Here is a 26517-nt window from a genome sequence, read left to right as displayed (position 1 = left end):
AGGCACACACAATTAGTCCCAACCGTATGCCTAGGTCACTTAGATGTCGTTCCAGTTGTGTGGGAGTCTCCCATGGATACGTAATACCATGAGACTGAATGCTAAAAGGCACTGTTTTCTCACAAGGAAACAAATATTTATCATCTTAATTTTAGAAGACGGGAATTCTGTGGAGTTAAGTATGTTGATGTTGTGCAGAACAGTCTCATTTTCTGTCTCCAAAATTGCTTTTCCACACAACACGAAAGCAATGCTGAGACATGTAAAAGAACCAGATTTTCCATATTAGTTCACTGTGAGAAGACGAAAAATATCTGTACTTCACTTAATTCTATATTCCCCATTCAACTTACCCAGACAGCATCTCAAATATCAGAATGCCAAGGGCCCACCAATCTACTGCTCTTCCGTGACCTTTACTCTGTATGACTTCTGGGGCAAGATATTCCGGGGTCCCACAGAGCGTCCATGTCCTAAGAAAATAATAAGGAACAGGAAACTAAAATTACATTTCATATTTGTAATGGATTAAGTTTTCATTGAAACGAGGCTACCCAAGACCTAAAGGCTTGTAATCAGAAACAGTTCAGCATGTTTAAAGTTATAGGACAATCACAGACACATTTCAATACCATATAACCTCTTATAAAATTGATGAGGCTCTGAGAACTGTTCTGGTTACTGAATTTCTGGTTATTTGTATTTACTGTAATGCTGCTTATATTAGTTTAACATGTTTGTTTACTTGGCTTTTTTTTAAACCACCTTGGTATTGTTATGGATGACAATATATGAAAGGTTACAAAAAGATAAATAAATGAAGTGAATACTTTGTGAATACAATTAGAATTTACTTTAATGTAAGGCAACTGGAAGCTCCTAAATGTTTATACTCCACACTGAAAGCCAGTGAGCAGTAAGTCTCACAGATTAAGCGGAGCACTTTAAGGAACTCCACTTTATCACCTGAAGCAGGAGGCTTAAGCAAAATGGCCACAAATGCTTGGTCACAGCTCAGGGATAACAGTGCGCCCAGAACCAAACGGTACTGATTTTATCCCAGGGATTTCACATGGTATTTACCAAACCTTTGACCACCAGACCATTCCATCCAATCAGATTCCTAACCTGTTGATACAGTAGTAAGTATTGAATAGGTTAAGCTAGGTACTTTGAACTCAATTTAGAAAAAAAGAAGAAGACCTTGACTTAGTACAACAAGAAGAAAATATATATAACTGTATTAATCAATGGTGTGGCCAGATTTATAACTATCTAGTATGGAACAGGAATGTGTCCCGTTCACAGTGAGTGCATGGATGACAAAATGAGCCTAACTGCACACCTGAAGTTATTCTCCACTTCAAAATATACACCAAGATTCTGCAAATCCACTTACATAGCTGCTTTTTAGGCACATGTGTCTGTTTTAATGAGGGAGAATCTTTTACTGGAACAGAAAAGCCAATCAAACAGATTTTGAGAGCATTTCTCTGCTGGTAGGTTCAATTTACCTTAGTCCCAGACAAAAGTAATTTACACCAGAGCTATGCAAAGAAGGATAATTTTAATGCCATAGGGAACCAAGGACAAACCCAAGAAAGCTCAGGAAAACTGGAAACAAGGATCTGTTAAATCCTCGAGCTTGTCTGACCAAGGTCCAGGAAGCACCCTGATCCAGATAACTGACAGGATTATATACTCTGTGGTAGGACTCCTCTTACTCCTTTATGAGAAAGGCCGAGATGACAACACTAAGGATGTGCTTTAGTTGAAAAGCTTCACAGCTTTAGAATAGGACAGATATGTTGAGAAGTTTTTTTTTTGTCAAAGAGGAAACAAAATATTACAAGCTAAACTTTGATCATATGAAACTTGAGGCATCATTTCTGGAAAAAAAATACCCCCCTCCCCAATAATCAAAAGACTGTATTCTCGTGCCACCTAGCAGCAAAGATAATGATCAAATCTACCTTTTTAAGGTACAACATCAACTCCTGACTAGAAGTTTTATTAACTTCTGCACTTTTGAACTTAATATCACTCTTCAGTATGAAGTGCTGCACAATCAACTTTTGAAAACAGGAAATCATAGCAGCACTAATGCTTGTACACTGGGTGTTGTTGTTGTTCAGTCATTCAGTCGTGTCCGACTCTTCGTGACCCCATGGACCAGAGCACGCCAGGCATGCCTATCCTCCACTGCCTCCCACAATTTGGCCAAACTCATGCTAGTTGCTTCGAGAACCCTGTCCAACCATCTCATCCTCTGTCGTCCCCTTCTCCCTGTGCCCTCCATCTTTCCCAATATCAGGGTCTTTTCTAGGGAGTCTTCTCTTCTCATGAGGTGGCCAAAGTACTGGAGCCTCAACTGTACACTGGGTAGGATGCTTTAATAAGAACTGCTGGGATGGACAATATGGTGTGTTCTGGATGTTGCTGGGACTCTACATCTCATCAGCCATAGTCGGCATGGACACTGGTCAGGGTTGATGGGAGTTGTAGTCCAAAAGCATCTGGAGGGTATTTACATTTGCTATCTATTCTTACTGACACTGTTATAGTAATCTGTCGTCTACAAAATCTACTCAACCGATCACAGCTGCCAATACACTATGCATATGAAGACTTTTGTCACAAGGTAAGTGGACCATGTGGATTTATACAAGGCAAGCTCCTCTTAAAAAGTTTTACAGATCAAACACATGCAGCACAAAAAACATTCTCTGTTGCAAAAAGTAGCCAAAGGCCAGTCACTAATCCCCTTAAAATACTTATTTGAAGCTAGAAACAACCCTGTATTTAAAACTCTTATATGCTACACAACAGCTAGGTTACAGGTCCCAGACGATAATGCACTCTGCCATTCCAAGTTTTCTATAGGAATTTATCCCAGTTTAATATAAGAGTTAAAAGCTGTCCCAATGAGCAATCACATTTAATATTCCTGAGTGAACCAAACCAAAGACCAAATATACCTGGTCTCTCTTTTTTTTTTTTAGGAAATAATTCTGCAATTCATGTGGGATGCTTGACCAAAGGTTTTCAACCCAACTTCTAAGGTTGCATTTACTTACTTCAACAATTTATATTGCTTACTTCTGTAGTTTCTAAGCTGTGTACCAAGAAGTTATAAAAGAGATGCAAAAAATTAAAAAAGAGTTTAAATTAACCATAATCCAGGAAAGCTTACTTAAAATGCTTGCTGCATTTTTTAAAAAAATGTCTGTACTTAGGCTATATTTATTTACAAACAATCATGTTTTAGTTATTCCAGCAACTGGCTAGTAACATGCTTCAAATAAAATAAGGATATTGCAAAAATAAAAATAAAAAATGATTTAAATCAAGTACAGTATTTAGATGAGTATTTTTGCTTGGCAATTTAAATCTGGATATAAACCACCCTTCACTTAAAATCCATCCATCCTGGAAAACTGGATATTCAAATTAGAAGGAATGAAGTGTTCTGAATTTATGATACATTGTTTCCTCATGTTATTACCTTTAAAAAAAACAAAAACCCTCTTACTGGTTCCCCCCCTTCCATCCTAAGAGCTTCAGCCCAATAGCAACATTAAATTCAAAACTCAATACATCAATAAAATATTAAACACCAAAATAGATTATCAGGATTATAATCACCCTATCGCTGCTTAACCCCCTCTCCCAAAAAAGCATGCCAAATAAAACAAAGCAGTCTTGCAGCACTTAAATATAGTTTCAAAACCTGAACTTAGCAAGTCTTGCTCTCCTCTTCAGCCCAATCTTTTGGAGCTTCAGGAGGGAACAGAGTTGTTTTGGTGCTGTCCCATCAAGATGTTCTGCACCCTGATACTAAAACCTCCAGCCGCAGCCTTCCTCTGTAGCTTGCAGCTAGAAAGGGGAGAGGAGTCCTTTTCATATTTGCTTGCACTGAGCCCTGTGAAGCTCCATGCAACTATAGGCACAATCCCCAACCCACTATCTTCCTCTACAGAGGATGAGCTGGAGCTCCTCTCATCCTTTTTGCCCAAGGATGCTAAAACACTTGCCATGTCAAGGAGGGGAAACGGAAATGTGAACCCCCCCACATTTTCATCTACAGTCAAGAATCAGCTACCTTTAAAATCCTGCAATGTAAAATAAGAGAGGTAGTAGTATCTGCAGCATTTAGTACACAAGCAGTTCATAGGCAGGCATGTGTGTGCTTGCACGGGGAGCCAATTAGCAGGTGCTGGTGCAATGTGCTCTCTGCAATCCATCCCCATGAGGACACTATGTTCTGCATTGGCTGAATCCACCACTGCAAGTCACAAAACCTGCTAGCTGTAGCTAGCATTATCTGAGCCTTATATGGATTAAATGAACTGTCCTATATCCAGTCCATTCTCATGGCCAGATGCTGGGTTGTCAACACTGCAAGACCTGGATCATAGGAAAATAATACCTTCTGAACTTTTCCCATTTGCGGAAGTGGCAGCGGTGAGCAAAACTTTGTTGCATCTGTTGCCAAGGTGGGCTTACAGTGTTTTGAATGTGTCACAGGCCCTTTTGTGTTCTATCAATCTTCAGCCAGTGTCTCAACCAGCAACCATCAATGATTAATGGAGCAATCCTTGGCTTGTTCACCTAATAACCCTGTTCTCTCTATGTTTAGTGGGTTTACTTTCATGAATATATATGGAAGACTGCAGCCGTGTTCTGCACAACAACGGGCAACTATCACATTGAGCAGGTGATGGTTTTAGCCTCCAGGTTGAGACAGACAGCTTAGCTGTTGACAGGCCATTCATAACCTAGGGCCTATCTGCCGGATGGCATTTCACCCAGAGAGTAAAGTCGCCTTTGCTTCTGTAAACACTGTGGCACTCATAACCTTAAAAACACACACACACACACACCACAATCTGTTATCAGCATGAATCAAGCAGCAACTGCTCTATAGTCATCTGCCCTCCTACTTCATCCCCCTCAGTAAATCACACTAAGCATAGAGACGAAAGATGCCCAAGAGATACTGAGTCATGACTGTTGCACAAAGGATAACACAAGGCAGATTATCCAGGAGCTTGACCTTGCAACAATGAGCAATGGTTTTACTTAACACACACACAACCTAATAGTTGGTGGCTCTTTATCACATAGGACTAAAATAGATTTATTTCTATTTTCAGTTGGATTACAGCAAGCCTTCCATTTAGCTCCACTGCCTGACCTTGTGCTTCCACAGGAGGTTCCCTTTTCCAGCAACAAGCCACAGAAAAAAGCTAGGGGTCCTCTCCTTGCTCTCATCAGAGGGCTATGAAAACACTCAGCTCTGGCGAGGGGGTGGGCAAGAATGTGGACCACAGGTGTAGAACTTTCACATTGTACCTGAAATTTAATATAGTCTCCAATCAAGATTGTATTAACATTCAAACCAAAAGCTACAGAAGTCATTTTTCAAACTTTCTGCTTTCAAGTAGCAGTTTCCATAACATTTTGGGCTGCTGAAGAATCCTTGAACATAGACCATAGGCATTATATCCCAGCTGAATCAATGAGATCATTTGTAGGAGCATTACTTGAATTGGTGAGGTTCATTTGACCTCAACGCAAAATCCAGCTTTCAATGCTAGTGCTCCACTCTCGTGGAATGCTCTTCCAATACAGATTCAGCAGCAACTTTCCATGTTAACCTTCAAACTTCTGCCGAAAACTTTACTGCCAGACTGATGCAGAAAATTGAGAAAAACTTTTCCCATAATAGTAAGCTGGTGATCCTTTTCGTGTGGTTTTTTTAATTGTATAACCATTCTTGTAAACTGTCTTGATTTTTCAAAAAATGAAATTTCAGTATGCAAGTATTTTTAAATATATAAACAAGGTTTTCAAAAACTACTAGCCATGATGGCTATGTTCCACCTCCATTGTTGGATGAAGGATGCCTCTGAATACCAGTTGCTGGGAATCACAAGTACTACTGAACTGTGGTTCTCCTACTGTGCTTCCCATAAGCCTGTGGCAGGCCACTGTGAGGATAGGGTAGTCTTATGAGAGTTATCTCCAGCAGCCTCAGGTTCCTTAAGAGGACCAGTAGTGGTGGGCAGTCTGCCTTTTAGTTAAGTATGCCTGTAATGCTCATCTTCTCCTGGAAGAACTGAAGGTAAACTTGCAAGTAAACTTAAACACCCAGTATTTCACTTTATATCTTCCCTTGTCAGATGGTATAGTTCTAAGCTCACTGATGATACATGATACTCTGGATAGATCACAGTCAACAACTTCATATCCTCTATCTCTAACCAGACCTTTTGTAAGCAATGCTTGTCCTCAAATGTATCTGGGTGTAGATTAATACCAGTATAGTATTTTACTTTTAAAAAAAAAAAAAAATATCTATCTAATTAAGGCTTGCTGCCTCCTCATTAGGATACAGAGGCAATCCTCATTCATTTCTGGAGTACAAGTTGACTCAGAATCTGGCTACCTGCAACCTGACGATATTTTACAAGCCTTATTTGGTATGTATTGGAATCAACAGTAAAACTGACTTCCTAATGAAGGCATAATCTGATCACCACTACTAAAAGTAATATTGTAACCAGCATCAACACAACTTTCTATGGAAGATACGGCAATCCCTCCCCCCCATGCTTATACAAAATACTTTGAAAATCCGAATGCAAACATTCCAGGAAGCTGACGACAAGCTGTGACTTCTGCACAACAGTTAAAAACAAACATTAAAACTCTCTGCAGTTACAAGGCCAACTTCAGAGACACAAACAAGAGAACACAGATCAAACCACTCTGTTGCAACATATATTTCCCAAATAACTCCAAAAGATTGTCAGTAATTTGCAGTATGTAAACCTTTTTCCTTTCTCATTCCATCTAGCTTAGCATGGCAATACCAATCATTCCTCCGTAAAAAAGAATGCTAGTTAAAAATTTAGAGAGACTGAGATACCTTTTTTTTTTTTTTTGCCTAATGAATCAGACTGAAAAACATGCAGATTTCGAACATCTAGATTTCATGTCATGTTTTTAGGGCAAGCTACTGCCAAAGATAAGCACCGTATTGTCTGGATAGGAGATAACCTGGAATCATATGCACACTGCTTTATCCAGAATACGAATAAGAAAATGCACTTTTCACTGACTGATTTCAGTAGGAGGGAAAGAAGCAAGGCTGAAAAAAATGTGTAGCTTTGGTAGGATTGCATATTTAAGGTATTAAACTAGGTGAGCCAATTTCACTAAGCTTTAGCAATAATTTTTGGTCAATTAATATTTTTAACCTGCATCCATAGAAGTTAATGGATGGGCCTGGAGAGCAAAAGCTGTATTTTTCTCACCAAGGAAGGGTGGACAGGTGCTGGTCTTCTGCAATGTTTCTCTAAGTATCTGAGATGATTGTGAGGGCAAGCTCATCACCCCTTCCCCCAACCCTGACCTGGAGAGGAAGGCATAGAGACAGCAATTGGGAGACAGCAATTCATTTTGCTGTTTTCCAAACCTCTCATACTAATTTTGGAGATCAGGTAGAGCTTCTGCTCTTCTACAGATTTTTAGGGTGAAGGTAATGTATACATTAAAGCATGTGTGCTCACTATAGGTGAGCTGGACAGTGTGGAGATTTTACACACACACACACACACACACACACACACGAGTCTCAGGATAACCTTCACAAGAGGGGTATTTATACTGAGTTGATCTTTACAGAAGGCAGTACAGATATTCAGATTTTTCCCTGTTACATAAAACAGGGGGGGGGGTGAGTTGTAAGCACAAAATGAAACAGCTACCTATCTTGAGTATACTTACATTGTTTTTGAACTGCAGTCTTGTCTCCCTTTCATATTCCCTCATCATTTGTTCGAAACTACTTCTTATTCACCCACAAATTACAATAATTGCTGTTTTCATGCACAAATATACTTGGCTTGTGCATTAGAAGTTTTTATATGAGAACAGAAGCATTTTTGATTTTCAGGAACAGTAATAATAATAATAATAAAACAAGAACTGAGGCATGATTTCCACAACATGAGGAGTAGGTACCAATTTATATCAACATCTTAAATCTAACTAGTGCTCTATTTAATACAGTAATATGTACCCTGAGTGCAAACAGATCTTTAACATTGTAGGGAGTGATCCTATTCGGCATTGGCAGGTAAGATATGTGAACTTGAGGGCAAGCCCAGAAAACTTTAAATGTAATTAATAATAATAGTAATAGTAATAGTAATACCACATCCATCTAATGATTTACTGTGCTTATTGCTTTTAGAAGTTTATGTTTTTAAATACATCTTTATTTTAATTGTTGTATCACAGATGTGCTTACTAACCTCAGCTCTTTTGGGAGAAAGAGTAGTGTGTGTGTGTGTGTGTGTGTGTGTGTGTGTGTGTTAAGAAAATCTCTCTTTGAGGATTTGTGAGACATGTTAATCAAGTGGTACCCTGATTATTGAATGCTCTGCCACAGAAGGTTTGTTGGAGCCTACTTTATCTTTCTCATGCTATGTGAAACCTTCTTAATAAATATACATACCTATGTATTAATGTATGTTGCATGTATGTATAACAGTTAACAAAACAGACTAAAAACTGAAAATGTTAATCATGGTTGGTACCACTAGCCATGTTCAAAATTTCATTCTCTGCCCTCTTCCCATCATACTTGCATGCCCCCCAAAATAATAAAGTAAAATAAAATATCAGTTTTTTAAAAAGTGCTTACCTATCAACCAGCTTTTTAGCAAATCCAAAATCGGTGAGTTTTATATGCCCCTCTTTGTCTAGTAAAATATTTTCAGGCTTTAAGTCTCTGTAAACAATTTCTTTTGAATGAAGATATTCTATTGCACAAATAATCTCTGCAGAATAAAACAGTCCAGTGCTGTTATTAAAGCGTCCCATGTTGCGCAGATAACTAAAAAGTTCACCCCCAGGTACATATTCCATCAGCATATAGAGAAAGCGTTCATCATGGTAAGTCCAAAATCTGCAATGAAAGAGATACATGTTTAAAAAAAATGCTAAGAGAACAACTTGTCAGAAAAGCATAAAACAAATTATTTGTTTTTTTAAGGGTACAAAATATGAATGAAGAACTTCCAATATTCAAAACAGAAGATGTAGTGAAGCACAAGCTCAGCAGTGTGGTCATGAGAAACTGTTCTGCCACCCAAGGCCTGAAACCCCTCAAGATATTTTTGGCATTGGTGGAGGTTCCGACACTAGACCTCGATTGACTTATGGAGCTCCTGTGGGTTGATAGATACATCACAGCTCAAAATGGAAGAGAAGCTCCACGCAGCCACAGCAAAAAGCAGCTGGGGGATTTGGCGGGAAACGTCACACATGGCAGATCTTTGAATTTTCTAAGTTGGTTTGAATTACAGCTATGGGTTAATCACCTGTGCATTATTTTGGCACCACAAATGAAGTGCCACCACCAGTATAAACAGGGGAAAGACTTAAAAGAAACAGACTGCTAAGGAATTTTGAGGCCATACTTCAGGTGTCATTGCCAAGGAATTGATCATGTAGTTATATACTGCTTTTAAGCCATTTTGGCAAATAAATGACATATAAAAGTAAAGCAAAAGCAAAAGCAAAAACAAAACAAAACAGTAACAGCAGCAGCAAATGCAGCAGCTACAGCAGAAGGGGCATTTCAGTCACAGCACCCAGACAATGCACATTTCTTTCCTCTAAAATTCCCTTATAATCTGCTCTAGATCTAAATTGTTTTTTTATTTGTGACTTGTTTTTATGTTGCTTATATACATTAGTCTATCAATCTGTTTTACTGTATCTGTTTTTAGGTTTGCTTTTATTCTTCCGAAATTTGTTTTGTAAGGCTTTATGCAAACACTTGGAAATGGATTATTATTAGCAGTAGATTGCATTGAGAAAAGGTCATTTATTTTTATTTTTCTGGCCTGAGGAATTTCTATACTTTGTTAATTAAGGAGTAATTTTCATCCTTGCTGCTGTTTAACCTGGGAAACTTATTGACATGTAAATAAAAAGCTATATACTGGGAGGGGAGAGAAAGCAAGCAGATACAGGTTAAATCCACTTTTTGCTAGCATGAAGTGCAAGGTAGGACACACTTTTTTTTTTTGCTGGTCCTACCTACCTATGGTAGCACTTTGTGCTCTACCCTAGTCTGTTGTTTGATGGTCTCCCAATCTTCAGGAACAGTTTTTCAGGGGTGCAGCAGCTATAATGGGTAAAGGGAATTAGTAAAAACAGGATGCACCATCTGGTTATGAGTTCTATTTGCTTGAGGTTCCTAGTGATACTAGGAACCTCAAGCAAATAGAACTCATAACCAGATGGTGCTGGCACAAAGCTGCCCACTAAAAACAATCCTATAACTCTTCAATCATCAGGCGCTTCTCTGCTTTATGTTTTCTCTTGCCACTGTACCTCTTTCAAAACTCTTTCACCCATAAGTGCTTAATAGGTTGTCATGAAAAAACTAGTTGTGGTGAGCTCAGAATTAATGCGTTCATTTCCCCCTGGTTTAATTAACTTGGGAGTCTTTACTTGAACACTGGACAGGACTTTTCATTTTAACTGTGGTTTGCTTTGTATTCTCTTCCTCCCCTTTGCCTTATCAGGAAGCAATCTTGCGACGTCGAAATTACTTTTGCAATACGTACCCACACCCCTTCTGTTCCTATCACTTTTCAGTGAAATGCTGACATTTCCGGTGGCATGCATTGCTCCACCCTTTACCACAAGATATTCAAAACAAGCAATGAAGCATATACACAGGGATCAGATGTCATGTAGTTTTCAAACACAGGGAAACAGAGTGGCATGTTAAATCCACTGTACCACCAGCAAGGGCAATGGTCAATATTAAAGTCTTCCATGGACTGTTGCCACATTTCCTCTGGGGTCGGGGTAGAACCAAAGTCCTTTCTTTGCCAGTGAATGCTATCAACAACTCTTAGGTTGCTCTATTAAACACATGAAAGAACATAGGGATGCATGACCAAAAATGAGCTTATGATTTGTCAGAGATGCATCAAAGACTGCGAGAGATGAATAAAATTCTGCCTTCAATACACTGATTCCCCCTTCTTTCCGTAGCACTATTTCACCCACCACCCCTCAACAAAATATGTTCAAGAAGGTTAGGGGATCTCTGGAACACTGTAGTAGTAGACATATTTGAATAATTAGCATACAAGACCACATCGTTAATAGCTATAGGAATCACCCTAATTTGAAGGGTGGCAGCTTCCATTAATATGTCACCAGCTATGGCATATTTCCACCCTACCATAATTTTTGTTTGTTTGTTTGCTTAACCACATCAGCTGTTGGTGCAGCTTGTGAGCACTTGTGCCTTAGGAAAAAGACAATGGAACATTCTGAAGTGGAATAAAACACACAACAGGCAGGCATGACTACTACATCGTGCTCTGCGTGCTCCAAGGAGCAGTTCTCCATCAAATACATTTTCCGTAACACATTTTGTTTCCTAGCTTTTCTAGATTATTTCCCCCCTTTTCAAAATATGAACACAATATTGTTTAAAGTATTTCTTCAAAAGAAGGATGAAACAAGGGTAGCATTTGCCTCCCAAAAGACTTTGAATTAATCCAAACTGACTAGGGATTGAATGCTAGAATTGAACATTATGCCACAAAAGCTATAAAAGGGGGTGGGGGGAGTGGGAGAGAAGAGAGCTTACAATCTGATCAGAAATGGATGATTCACTTCTTTCAAGACCGCTTTTTCATTGTGCACATGCTGTTCTTGTTTTAGTCGAATGACATCTGGAATGCTCATTACTTTCAATGCAAAGTAGCATTTGGCCGATTTCTCTTTCACCAGATGAACCCGCCCAAAAGTACCTGTCCCTGAAAATTAAAGGGCAAAATGTGTCAGTTGCAAAGAACATTATCTTGCAGTTAAGAAGTATAAGGAATGTATAAATGAAAGAAATCAATATAAAAGCAAGTGGTAGACATTATATATTCCTTCATAGCTTTGGCCCTTCTAATCCTAAATACTTCATGGCAATTTTAACAGGGAACAGGCTTAACAGTCAGCTCCACCTACTCCCTCACGTCTACAGAAATCAAGGCAAAGAACTCTTTAACCCCCCCCCCCATCAACAGTGGCTAGAGCCCTTCCTTCAGATACCTCAGTGGTACCTTGGGTTAAGAACTTAATTCGTTCTGGAGGTCCGTTCTTAACCTGAAACTGTTCTTAACCTGAGGTACCACTTTAGCTAATGGGGCCTCCCGCCGCTGCCGCACCACCGCTGCCACCACACGATTTCTGTTCTCATCCTGAAGCAAAGTTCTTAACCCGAGGTACTGTTTCTGGGTTAGCAGAGTCTGTAACCTGAAGCATCTGTAACCTGAAGCATCTGTAACCCGAGGTACCACTGTACTGCTCACTGCCCTTTCCTAGGTTTTGGGTTTGTGAATGGATACCTAAGAAGCTACCGTATACCAAGTTGGACCACTCGTGCATCCACATCAGGAGCAGACAAGTAGACCATCAGATGTTGTGGACTACAACTCCCATCACCCATGATTATTAGCTGTACTGACTGGGGCTGATGTAGTCCAAAACATCTGGAATGGACTAAGTTGGCTATACCCCCAATTTACGCTTATTGGTAGCAGCTCTCCAGGGTTTTTGACAGGACTCATTCCTAGTCCTCCTTGGAGATGTTGGGGCATTTTAAATACAGGGTTTGTGAGCTATAGACCTCTATAATAGATAGACTGTATCTAACCATATTTCTCTTGCTTGCTGTTCATACTAAGGAGAGGTACCTGAAGTGTTTTTTAACTCTGTCTCTGGTCAGGCTAGTTATCAGCACACTGACAAGCACACAGGGTGGCTTTGTCTGCAAAATAATAATAATATGTGTTCCTCTTTCTGTATGGGAAGGAGTGTTACAGCAGCAGGGAGGGATCGGAAATGGGAAGAGCTAGATGCAACCATTATGTTTTCTTACTCACTCTAGAAAATGCTGCTCAGAGTAAAGTTGCATATATTTTATATTGTCTATCTGGAATTAAGCATTTTGTGCAGTCTGATTTTGTTGTTGTTGTGTGTGTGTGTGTGTGTGTGTGTGAGTGAGAGAGAGAGAGAGAGAGAATGAAAAAAAAAGCATTGCAGGACATTGCGCATTTGAATATTTATACCCTGCTTTTTAACTGAGGTCCTTGCAGCAGCTTACAAAATATCTAAAACACAATGAAACAGCTAGTAGCACAACTGTTAGTAATGCAGGGCAAATGCATGTAAAAGCTTTCTTCCCAATCCAACTGCCACTCAGCAGCAGGAACTCCTGGCCTGGAAATACCTCCACTGTTGGAGGCAACATGTCTTTGAATATGAGCTGCTGGGAACCGCCAGTGGAAAGTATGCTGCCGAGCTCAGGTGCTGCTTGTGAGCTTCACACAGAAATCTGGTTGGCTGTTGCGAGGAAAGGATGCTGAACTAGATGGACCACTGGCTAATCCAGCAGGCTTTTCTGATCTTCTTATTGCTGCAAGATGGGCCAACAGCCAGATGTTAATCCCTCACAGACCAGGCCTCCCTCACTGAGCTGCTATGGTCTCCCACAGCCTCTGGCCCTAGTGGCAGCTGAACAATGCATTTGGGGAGCCAAGCTGCCATAACCCTCTTCACAGTCCTCAGACTATTATTTTCCATGTCAAACATATATTGCCCATAGATTGCATATCCACCCTCAGTATCGCTTGCAGAGCAATATCCCTTGGTTATTTTTCACTTTCTTCACAATTCTCTCAACAAATCCAATTATTTTAAGGAGGAGCAGATGGAACAGCTTCTGTACACCAGCATTAAAAAGACACACAGAGAGACAATCTGCAGTTGGATTTAGTTAGCAAGCACTCGAGTAGAAGAGCAGCACACTGTTATAAACATGGAGCAGCCTACGAATATCTTTCACTAGCGAAGAAACTCAAGAGGCATGCTTCTGAAGTGAGATGCATTCCATTTGAAAAACGCTAGCTGTCTACAGAGCACTTAATACCAAGGATAAGGTTATCAGTTGAAGAGGTACAAAACCAAACAGGGAGCAAAGCAGGCAAGATTTAAGCATTCTAATTTAAAAGCACTTGAGAGTCCATATCACAATGTGGTATGTTTCCTAGTTATGAGTAGAGTAAACCCTGATTCATACAAATAGCAATGTAGCGCCGGTTTTAAGTGGAACCACAGACAAGCTGCTCTGTGCAGAAACCTGATCACATTAAATGACTCAGCACGCGATTCTGGCACCAGGCAGAAAACGTTCCTCCATAATCAGGCCTTTGGCTGATTAAACAATCTATGGCCTCTTAAATGTGTTTGTGGAATTGTTCTTTTAGTTTTTCTGTTTGCTTGTTTTTATTATGTTAACATGTTTTGTGTTTACATTTTGTACTTTTATGCTGTAAACTGCCCTGTGATTTTTGGATGAAGGGTGGTATAAAAATTTAATAAAATAAAATAAAAATTACTGCCATCTCTTTTCTTGGATTGTAGCAATGTGTCAGAAATAAAGCCTAGTTCTGGCTTCCCAAGCTTCTTCGACTCAATGACCCATTGATTAGCTTGTAAAGTTGTCATCAACCTCAACCCAAGTTCTTAGGAATGTACATGAAATAGTCAAGAAATCCATCTATCTATAATCAACGTTTATTAATCACCAATCACCAATAAAAATTTATCTGTGTATCTGAAGAAGTGTGCATGCACACGAAAGCTCATACCAAGAACAAACTCAGTTGGTCTCTAAGGTGCTACTGGAAAGGTGCTATTTGTTTCAATAAAAATGTGTGTGTTTTACATACACATGCAAATATCTATGGAAGTAAAACAAGTGAAAATAATGATACCGTATTTTTCATCTTGCCTAACGAGATAGAAGATAGAGGTTCCTTTTGTACATGCCCGCACCCTCTATTTCCAAGGCTCATAGTTCCTGATTAATTTTTTCACACTATACTTCTTTTCTACCCCATGCCCTTTTTAAACCCCCCCCCCCCCAAATTTCATCTCCTGCCCAGTCCCACTGTTCCCAGGGAGTCAATATCAACCACTTTTGGAAACCCTAAAGTAGATGGAATAGACAGAGGACAAAAGTCTTGGTTTGAAAATAAATTCATAGGAAATTATGGATGTATTCTGTACTTATAGCACCCATTATAACACAAAAGCCCAGGGGATGTCATATAATGTACTTCCTGTCTTGCCATCTTCATTTTGATAGCGGAGAATACAGCAGCAAATTACACCATTGTTTACCTAATTAGGAAGTTCGTTTGTTTTACACTTGTCATACTGCATGCACAGAGTGAGATCTTTAATACTTTTTTTTAAAAGGCATTAATGCTGAATGCAAGATTTAAGCTAGTGATTATAATCTTCTGAAGCACATCAAAATCCTGTTCTCTAAAATAAGGTAGTTCAAATTAATGAGGACAGAAGCTGAAAGCAGAAGCTTCCCTGAGGCAAACGTCAAGGTTAAAAAGGACACATTCATCTTCCACCCCACCCACATATTAATTCTTTAAAAATACAGCATCATCAGTTAACCATAGCTATAATGCAAGCACATAGAGGGGGAACATCTATGTGAAGCTGCACAGACAGATGGATAAGACCTTAACTCTTGTGGCATTTTCAGCCCTAAATGGAGAGCTCCACCCTATGAAGTCAAATCATAACTCTGATTAAGACTCTTCAACTTAAAAGATTAAGTAGAATCTCACCACAGACTGATTCTGAGGTGAAGATTTCCTGCTATGCAACTTACTGTAGATAGATTTGCTATATGAATCTACATGTTTAAATTTTTTAGCTCGCTTCTCTCAGTTACAGGTATATACTTTTAAAATGGTTTTCAATGAAGTACAATGCATGCATGATAAAACAGTTGTCTATACTGTATACCAAATACTCCCGATAAATAAGTTGTTATGCTTTAAAACAGAGGTGTACAATCTAAGGTCCCAGGGAGAGAATGTTGCCCTTGGTCTAGCTTCTTGATGGTAGCTAGGAAAAGGGGGTCTCACAGAGAAAGTGGGGTGACAGAGAGAAGATAGGGGCACTGCATACTTTTACCTCCAGCCATCATTTGTTTTAGCCCATTCCATCACGGGCATGCAATCTGCACCCTTGACAGATCATCATGAAGGGGGATGTGGCCTTCCTCACATCTACCTAAAAATCAGGACCACAAAAATGTATATCCCTCTATGCAGAACTGCTAAAGAGTTATTTAACACACTTGTCAAGAAACAAACAGGGGAAAACTGTAGCCATGCAAATTCATGAAATACTGAAAAAGCCTTCTAAATGCAAACTGATTTGACAGCAGTAGCTTATCACATCCTGCTTGAGCTACAGTGCTTTGATTTAGACATAGAAACCATAAACAGTGTTCAGAAAAGGCTTCTTAACATATTCAACTATGTCATCCAACTACCCTGGGAAATTGAACATGTGATTAAATCCCTTAATACTGTTGTCACGTTGCATGCAGATACCAGTAAACAACCTTGTTTTCACGGTGGGCTTGCAAATACAATAATAATTCGGTCAACACTGTACCTGAGTAACACAACTGAAACAATGATCTATGCAGTCGTGAGTCACTTACAGATTTAAATGGCAGAAGAGTTAAAGAGTTCAACTTTTTAAACATAGTTCTGCTGCCAATTGTTAAGTACTGTAGACACTTAAAAAATCATTACATAGTAGCAAAGCAGTGTGAAGAAGTTGTTATAGGAGAAATACATGGAAGTGCACAGGTTTGTTACAGAAGCATTTGCAAAAAATATGTGTGCATTACTGAAAGTCAAATGATGTCAGCAGTCCTATGTTTACAGGATTCTGTGATTTGGGAAACACTAAAACAAGGCACTTTATGTGAGCCTCTTAATTTGCAAGAGTCTGAATGTGCAAACCAGTAATTCTCACATGTTGATTAAAATGGTTTCTGGTACTTCATGCAAAGTGAGATCAGCAACTCTGCTGGGTCATCTAATCCAACCCCCTGCAATGCAGGAATCTTTTGCTCAACATGGGGCTTGAACTCATGATCCTGAGATTAGGAATCTCATGCTCTATCAGCTGGTAAATACCAGCCTTTGCTTCCCTCTGGGATGGTCATGATAGGAATGATAGGAATATGTTTGTGACAAGTCCCGTGGCATGAAGTTTTGCTTTTGCAACTAGTTATATTACCATCCTTCCAGCGGAGCATTCCTAAATGATGGATACTGAAATACTTGCTCCAAGCAAGGTTCTAATACCCTTCTATTAAATAAAAGTAACTTTGCTATTTATAAATCTGCAGAAACAATTTGACAGGTGATTTCAGACACGTGGCACACCACCTTGCTTTCTATCCTTTAGGGGTGGAAGGGAAGCCAATAGCCATGCAAGAATGAACAACCATCCCAAGCAGCTTTCTGCCTGACAAGAGAGACCAAACAAGGTCATGGTCTTGAAAACAAACCTATTACTGCTATACTGACTACTGAAAAAATGTCTGCGTCTGAGCCAATATTAACACACAAAAGCACGTAACAAGCAAACCCTTTTGTACAGAATTCAGTTTTATCTTGAAGACTTCAGCCAATTACACTCAATCCTATTTTCCTCTGAGGAAAATGCATCTAAGAAGTTATTAAATTTGCCTACAGCAAAGTGGCTACTTTAATGACAAAGCAGGAGACAATGGTCCCTCACACACCTTTCAAACCTTGTGATTTTAATTGTATGCTTGTTGAAAGCCTCAAGCATTAGTGACTTCTTTTTTTACGTTTACAGAAGGTGCTGCAATAAACATACTGTAACCATTTTAGCTAAATGGAAAGCATTGATGCTCACAGGAATATGCAAGCCATTGATGTTGAAAGCATTTTGCATGCCTTCTTTTACTCACCTTGCCTCCCCCTTCCACACAGCACTCAACTTTCTAATCTCCATGGGACTGTCTTGCATAGTCATATGGTTATGAAGCAGTGCTGTGGGATGTTAGAATGCAGTTTCTTATTTGCCATTATAAACGAAGCCAAATAAAGTTTTCACGCATTACTAGTACTAAGGAACAGGTATCCAGTCTGGGGTGATCCTGAACCCAACTTTATTATTACTTGCAGCACATGTGGCCTTAGTGCAGGGGTGGCCAACTCCCAAGAGACTGCGATCTACTCACAAAGTTAAAAACTGGTAGTGATCTATCCCCTTTTGGGGGTTCGGGTCAAAGTTGTTTAGTTTTTTCAGGGAGGAGGTAACATGTTGAGCTTTTTCTAGGGGAGCCACACTTGTTCAGCTTCTTTAGGGGGAGCCAATGATCTACCAGTGATCTACCGAAGACATCCAGTGATCTACCAGTAGATCGCGATCTACCTGTTGGAAATGCCTGCCTTAGTGGCTTGGAGTGCCTTTGGCCAGCTTTGGCTGATAAGACAGCTACAGCCATTCCTGGTCTGAGACAGCTTAACCACCGTAACCACTGGCACTAGTAACTTTAAGACTAGATTACTATAATTTGCTCGGTATGGGGCTTCCCTTGGGATACCTCTCAACACCACATAACCCTTCAGCAAAGAGAGCCAGGCTGACTGCCAATTCTAGAACTTCACCACAATTTGCTTTAATTGATCAGACTCCTTTCCCTAGAATGTTAGTTCAGGCACAGATCTGCTCTACATCTTCCGCTGTGAAGAAAGTTGCTAATAATTCATTCAGATTCTCTGCAATCCCCTTTAGCACACCTTTGGCTTCTTCATCATTCAAAGGTACAACTGTCTCCCTAGCTCTTCTCATGCTAATATAGAGTAAATAAAGAATGTTTTGTTGGTGGTCTTCATGCTTCTCTTATTCTGTTTGGCATTCCTTATTGTCTCCTTGTATTTCTTTTTTCCGAACTTTGCGGTAACTTTCATTTTCCTCATTGGAACATGATTTGCATTGGGGTCTGGTACCACCACCCACACCAATTCTGTGGTAGAGCATGTCCATTTGGGTTTTTTTTAACTTGTTGGGATTCCAAAAGAGTGACACAGCATCCAGGATACCCTACCCTATCCTTTCTATGGAGTTTGTATTCAGAGATAACTATGTTCCACTGCTTCTCTCCATTCCACAAGGTTCCTATTATGAGCACTATTTCTGTGTTCCTCTCTAAGATGAAGCATTCAAACCTCCTATCCAGCAACCAGCTTAGAGTCAGTGTCAACATTTCACTTCCTACTTTGAAATTTCAATGATCAGTGTGTGTGTGTGTGTGTGTGTGTGTGTGTCTTGTTGCTAGAAAGTACCTTCTGGGACATCATGTTGGGTCAGCTAAACTGGGGCTGATATGCGATCACAAACATGTGATTGATATGGTTTCCGCATTCAGGAACCTTAAAGAGAAATATGCTCCTAAGCTTGATAAATTGGAAAGATTCCCCACTGTGCAAATTGTCTACAGCACATATAAGATTAGAAAAATTGCTCAATGAACTGAAAACTGAATTAGAAATCTGAAATCAATGAACTCATCTGAATTAGAAGAATCCTTTCTGAGAATAGTTATTTTTACACCAGAATATCTGACCTAATAATCTTAACTGGGTCCTTGAGAAAGCAAACACAAGTCTTGGAATGTACAAAGGCTTTTTATTACTGTTGAAGAGCAATAAAAAGCCACTTTGTATTATACGGGAACAATGTTCTGCTTTGCCAGTGTTATAAGGAAGCTAATCTTTTTTTAAAAAAAAAAAAAAAAAGAAGAAGCTTAAAATATTATACAAGTTTATCTTCATTTTAATCAAGCACAAGCATGGGAAACAAGTTCTATCACAAGAATTTTAATTTAGTACTTAATGAAGAACTACTGGTATTTTTAGTTTGCTTTGTAAACTGCTAAATGTTGACCGCTCTCAACTATTCCAGAGATATCTAACAACGTCATTTAATTATGTACTCAGAACGTAATTCCTTCATTGCTCAAACACTTCAGAATGCGTGGATAGCCAGTACTGTTTACATAATAGTGTTCAGAATTGGCTCATTGCAGTGTGTCCAGCCTTTGCTCATATAACTACAAGTTCTGGATATAAACAAAACATCTGCCAAAAAAAACTGACCAGATCCACAATTCAGCAAGGTATATGCACTAAAGCCAGCACATATTAAGCAGTAGTAATCTTTCAGCCAGCTTAATTTGTCAAGAATGAAACAAATTTGAAGTAAAACCATTAAGTTACAAAAACAAACAAACCAGGGATATGAAACCATAATATAATTGCCACCTGTTTTAAAATCCACATGGTTCAGGGTTAAGATTCGAAAATACATTTGAAGAACATGGACAAATTTGTACTGCAATGAACTGGAACAGACATGAAGCACTTCTGAAAGATACACCTTGAGTTGAACAAGTTGAAAATGCTTTGCTCAACAAAATTGTCACTTTGTCATCCAGGTTTACATTAGCACAGTAGTCAAGTTTGTCTACTTCAGTTCAAATGTGTTTAATGAGTAAAATCTTCATGTGATTGTACTACGGGGGGGGGACCTTTAAAAATAGCTACAACTAGCTTTAGGAATCTACATTTAAGATGAGGAGGAAGGGCCTTATTACGGTAATTTTAAAGAGTGCTACCATTTTCATTTTTTTCAGTGAAAAATACCAAGTGGTGTTGTTTTCCAGGCACAGTCTTGAGCTAACTGAGCTGCCTTTGAGGGTCAAACTATTACGCTACAGGGGACTGAATGTTTCAAAGGTGTACTAGCAGAGTGGGGTGGTTATGCAAGTTTTTAGCAGTACTGCACACTAAAGGAAACAAAACAAAACTGCTGCCTCAACATGGTAAACAGTTCCAAAACTTGGAGCAAATTTTGCATACCCCTTCAATAATGAAAAAAATAGTCACCCAAATAAGGAGAAGAAAGAAGGGAAATTTGGGGTATCTCTACATTAAAGGGCAAGGAAATCGTCCCTACAGAAGAGACTAGTACATGGAAAAGGAACACAAATTTGAACATCAACTTCACTGAGAGCTTCTTCATTGGAATGCCAGATGCAGTCACATGGCCACATGTGATCACATAGTTCTAAAGGTGGGAACAGACTAACAGTGCTATGGTACTACGAAGAGCCAAAGGAAACAGTGGAGAGACTAAGAAAAATAATATACTGTAAACACTATGAAGCCATTCAGGACTACCTCAATCACTCGGCTTTCAGATATGTTAGTGCATGAAGAAGCGACTGCCACAGCAGGGGGAGGGAGTGGTCATCACACAGTCCCCTTTGATATACCAGGCAAAGTGCTGTGCAAACAAGACAGAGTGCAAATGTAAAAAAAAGCAAGAAGTATGCACTATGCACGAATAGCTGGAATGAACACACACCACTGAAATAATATTTCATACATCATTCTCAACTAAATGTGGAGGGTGTAGCTCTAACCTATTCACAAACAGTAGGCCAGGAAGAGTGGCCTGGATAGTCAGTTGCAATTTCCCACTACTGCTTCAAAGCTTAAGTCTAAACTATGCCTGATGGACTGTAAGCTATTTCCATTGCAAGGGGAGGCAGCTGTGAAGTAGTTTCCCCAAACGAATCACCTAAAACTTTATGGTCGTACGGTCCCTTTATAACCCTGCAAACCACCCCCCAGTCATGCTAACGTGGGGGCAATTTTCCTGTCCAGATTGGCCCTTCAGCTTAAGTTGGTAGAAGCCAGACCACAAACATCACCTGGAAGAAACAAGAGCAGGCTAATAGCCAATAAGAATTTTTAAAAACCCTTCCCATCTTTTATGCAGAGTGATTAGTCACAGGCTTTGTTGCCCAAGTGGCTAGGTGGGGTCAGTTATATCAACTGACATCCAAGTCTTGTAAAGACCTTGGCCAACTGCACCCTAGAGCTTTGCTATATGCAGTGGCGGAGTTAGCTGCTCCAGCACCCAGAGCAGTGCACATGCTGGGTGGGGCTAGCCGCCCGCAGGAGTGTGCCAGTGGCAGCGAGCCTCTGGGGGGGCACCACCCATGGTGATGCCCCCCCTCCGCAGGGATGACAGGATGGTGCCCCCACTGCATCCACCTTGCTCTGCCTCTGGCTATATGGGGCCAAAGCAAAGCCATTATTTCCCTAGGCCCCATCTTTCCCTCCATGCAGGCTCTGCTAATAGAGGAATGGGCCCCCTTTTCTCAAAAGTGTCAGAGAGATTTTGTAGTTGATACAATGTCCCAAACGATCCCTTAGAACTCTTAGCCTTAAACAGGTTTTGCAGTTATTGGGGATGATGCCCTGTTGACAAACAACAATTCAAAAAGGCTAAAAATGCAGCAGCATTTGATTTTTTTGGGTTGTATCCAACGGTGGTGTTCTGCTATGGAGAAGTGGTTCAACTTGTGAAAGGCATGGCACCTGATTTTCCATGATCCCTTCTATCCAATGCAGAACAACCTCCCTTCCCAATATACACTTTTCCTAAGGGAGAGGGAGGGCCCTCTGGAACAGTTTGGGGTATGGCAGAGGGCTGCAAATTGTGTGTGGAATTAGTGAAAAAGAGATGCCTCACCTTACACTAGCAGAAGCCCAATACTTCCATGAGATACAACCAATTCTATGGTGCATTCTAGGCATTTTACTCTACAGAAGATGCTTTTTTTGCTTTGCTTCATTTGTGCAATGATGACCGTAGAATTTCTATAATCTTCATCTTGTTCAGGCCATGCAATATAACTATTGAGGACAATTTTCATAACCTGGAGTTTGTATTAAAATAAAAAGTATGTTTAGGACAACCATCAGAGGTGCTACAGAGTTTGCTAATCCTAATCCATAGGGAGCAAGCTAGTCTTTTTTCCAGTAGGTATTTAGTTGAGGCCTAGAATCAAGAAAACCAAACTTCCTCTGGGAACTTGGTGGCAAGTATGGTGAATCTGCAAGTCATGTGGCTAATACTGTAGGTTACAGAAACACGCTCTTTTCTTTCATGTAAATCTTCTGGATATTGTCAGCTCTGCATTCTGAGTAACTCCAGCATAACCTACAGTGCTCAACACAGGACATGTATCTTCTCCTAAATACCATCCCTTCCTCTCCATGCTTCAATCCTATTCTTACCTTCACTAACCATTCACCTCATGTTGATATTTTTGGAACTGCAACTACATTGAACTCACAGACATCATGCATGGCTGTCATATGGCTTGTCACATTTTTCTTATGTTTGACACCCTGCTTTCATGGCCATGTTTCATTTTGTTGACCAGATCTGTCAACATCTTTCTCAGTGTTAACATCCTTAACCACAGTTTGAGTATACAATGCTCCAGAGTATACATTTCCATCCCTACAAGTCACAAGTTCAAACCCAGCAAAATAGTGACATGTTTATTGCCATCTCATTGTTCTTTAGTGTCTCATTTCACAACAACTGAGATGTGAGAAATGGCTCTCTAGACAAATGAACTCTGATTATTCCCTGTGACAAGTGACAAGTAGATATGAAAACAGGATATCAAACATAAGCAAAGTGTGACCAGTAATATGACAAGCATGTGTGATGCTGAGTTTCATTCCAATTATAATTCCTGGAAGACTGGTGTCAACACAAACCATTATTAAATGCCAGGACACTAATGCATGGACAATTCTTTAATCCCTAAATTTCACTCACCATGTTACACACCCATTCATTCCATAAGAGTCCTATCTGAATGGCATTGCTATTCACACACACCATGTTCCTAAAATAAAATATTTGTTTTACCCTTTGATCCTAGCAACAAAGGAGGGAAACTGGCCATTAAAAAACCTCAACCTATCGTCATCTGCAAAGTCATACAACAGTGCTTTCAGACTCTTAAATAGTATCAGTCCAACATTTACGGTAACAAAAAAAGGAACAGCTAGACTTTGATTAGAAACTCAGAATGTTACTGAAAACTATGTGTTTTCCAGGGTCCACAACTATAGTACAGATACCCCCACCCAAACACTATTGATTTCATTTTCAAAATCTCCCCACCAACACCAGGAATCAAGAGGGGTGCCCAATGAAGAATACTCCAAGTAAACCCAGTGAAAATGAGTCAACATCAGTAACTTAAGACAAGTTATTTCAACAGATCTACTCTTAGTATGAATTAGCACTGGGTGACTGGTTCCACACTAACTTGGTTCCTCACCACCTCTTCTTCACGTCAAATGCTGCTCAATTTTGGGCAATATACATCCAACCTTCACCCAAACTGGTGTGTGTGTGTGTGTGTGTGTGTGTGTGCTACAACAGGTTTGTAACAAGAGACAGATGTGGGGATGACAGTGGTACCTCCATTTTGTGGGTGTCACTTCCTCACCAACTGTTTCATACTTTACACTTTTAAACTCCCTGTTCAAATTTGGTATGTGTGTGTGTTTGTTTGTTTTTAAAAACCTTTACCCTGACCATCTGTGGCTGTTTAATAACTTGCAACTTTTATATAGTTATGAGAAATGAGTTGCTAGATCATCAGTGCCTCTTTCAAACAGGCATGTGCTAGTATCTTCTGCTAGTACATACATAGCATCCATATCACATATTGAAAGGATGGGTTGCTACAAATGCACACATCCCTCACACCCTGTAAAATCACCTGAACACTTATTTGTAGAGGAAGTCAAAAGGCCATAGAATCATGGAATTGTAATTTTGGAAGGGACCACAAGGGTCATCTAGAATCATAGAATCATAGAGTTGGAAGAGACCACAAGGGCCATCCAGTCCAACCCCCTGCCAAGCAGGAAACACCATCAAAGCATTCCTGACAGATGGCTGTCAAGCCTCTGCTTAAAGACCTCCAAAGAAGGAGACTCCACCACACTCCTTGGTAGCAAATTCCACTGCCGAACAGCTCTGTCAGGAAGTTCTTCCTAATGTTTAGGTGGAATCTTCTTCTAGTCCGACTCCTTGCAATACAGGAATCTTTTTGCCCACTGTGGGACTCAAACCCACAACCCTGAGACTAAGAGTCTCATTCTCTACTGACTGAGCTATCCTGTACTATTTTATACACCCCCTATGTATCACAAGGTGAAGATCATCCACCAATATTGTACAACCAAACTGGCTTATACTCTGAAACTGACGCGGAGGGCGCTGTGGTCTAAATCAGAAGGTCGGCGGTTTGAATCCCCACAACAGGGTGAGCTCCCGTTGCTTTCTCCTGGCTCCTGCCAACCTAGTAGTTTGAAAGCATGGCAGTGCAAGTACATAAATAGGTACCACTGCAGCAGGAAGGTAAATGTCGTTTCTGTGCACTCTGGTTTCCATCACAGGGTTCCGTTGTGGCAGATGTGGTTTAGTCATGCTGGCCTCATGACCCGGAAAGCTGTCTGTGGACAAATGCTGGCTCCCTCAGCCTGAAAGCAAGATGAGCGCCGCAACCCCATAGTCGCCTTTGACTGAACATAACCTAACTCTGAAACCACTCAGAAGCTAGATGTACCCGGGCCTGTTTCAACTTATAGCATAGCACACTAGACAATCAAACTCCTGCTTATTTGCTCTTGCAAATAGACCATACTGTACCCAATGAGGGAATCCAGTGAGGGGAAAATGTATTTGATCCCCTGCTAAATTTGCCCATTTGCCCTCTTGACGAAGAAATGACCAGTCCATAATTTTTATGGTAGGTTAATTGTAGCTGTGAGAGACAGAACAACAGGAAAACCCCCAGAAACCCAGAAGGCAAAAGTCAGAGATTGATGTGCATTATAATGAGTGAAATAAGTATTTGATTCCCCTATCAACCAGCCAGATGTCAGGCTACCTGGTATCTTCACTGTATGTAATGATCTGAGATTAGAAACACCTGCTGTAAGGGAGCAGTCTTACCTGTAATCCCAGCTAGTTACAGTACCTGTACAAAAGAACCTGTCGACAGAAGCAATCAATCCAGCAGATTCTAAAGTAGCCACCATGACCAAAACCAAAGAGCTGTCCAAGGATGTCAGAGACAATATTGTAGACCTGCACAAGGCTGGACTGGGCTAGAAGACTATTGCCAAGCAGCTTGGTGAGAAGGTGACAACAGCTGGTGCAATAATTCGCAAATGAAAGAAACACAAAATAACTGCCAACCTCCCTCAGTCTGGGGCTCCATGCAAGATATCATCTTGTGGAGTTGCAATGATCATGAGAACAGTGATGAAGCAGCCCAGAATTACACGGGGGGAACTTGTCAATGATCTCAGGGCAGCTGGGACCATAGTCACCATGAAAACAGTTGGTAACACACTACGCCGTGAAGGACAGAGATCTTGCAGAGCCTGCAAGGTCTCCTTGCTCAAGACAGTACATGTACAGGCCCATTTGCAGTTTGCCAATGCACATCTGAATGACCCAGAGGAGAACTAGGTGAAAGTGTTGTGGTCAGATGAGACCAAAATCAAGCTCTTTGGCATCAACTCAACTCGCCATGTTTGGAGGAGGAGGAATGCTGCCTACGACCCCAAGAACACCATCCCCACCGTCAAA

At 40.2% G+C, this 26517-nt stretch overlaps 1 protein-coding gene across 1 annotated transcript in view; it reads right to left on the bottom strand.

Annotated features, from left to right (window-relative positions):
• PRKX (protein kinase X-linked) overlaps positions 1–26517 on the bottom strand; it is a 58414-nt gene that overhangs the window by 12047 nt on the left and 19850 nt on the right. The window contains exons 2-4 of the mRNA XM_033147454.1: positions 11696–11864; positions 8717–8980; positions 354–473 (exon numbers count right to left, since the gene is read on the bottom strand). Of these exons, the coding sequence (XP_033003345.1) occupies positions 354–473; positions 8717–8980; positions 11696–11864 (553 nt within the window). The remainder of the gene's footprint in view (positions 1–353; positions 474–8716; positions 8981–11695; positions 11865–26517) is intronic.

This window comes from Lacerta agilis, chromosome 4 (assembly GCF_009819535.1).
Source record: "Lacerta agilis isolate rLacAgi1 chromosome 4, rLacAgi1.pri, whole genome shotgun sequence".
Lineage (NCBI taxonomy): Eukaryota > Metazoa > Chordata > Lepidosauria > Squamata > Lacertidae > Lacerta > Lacerta agilis.
Note: the sequence above shows the minus strand (reverse complement) of the source record. Positions and strands in the feature narration are given on the sequence as shown.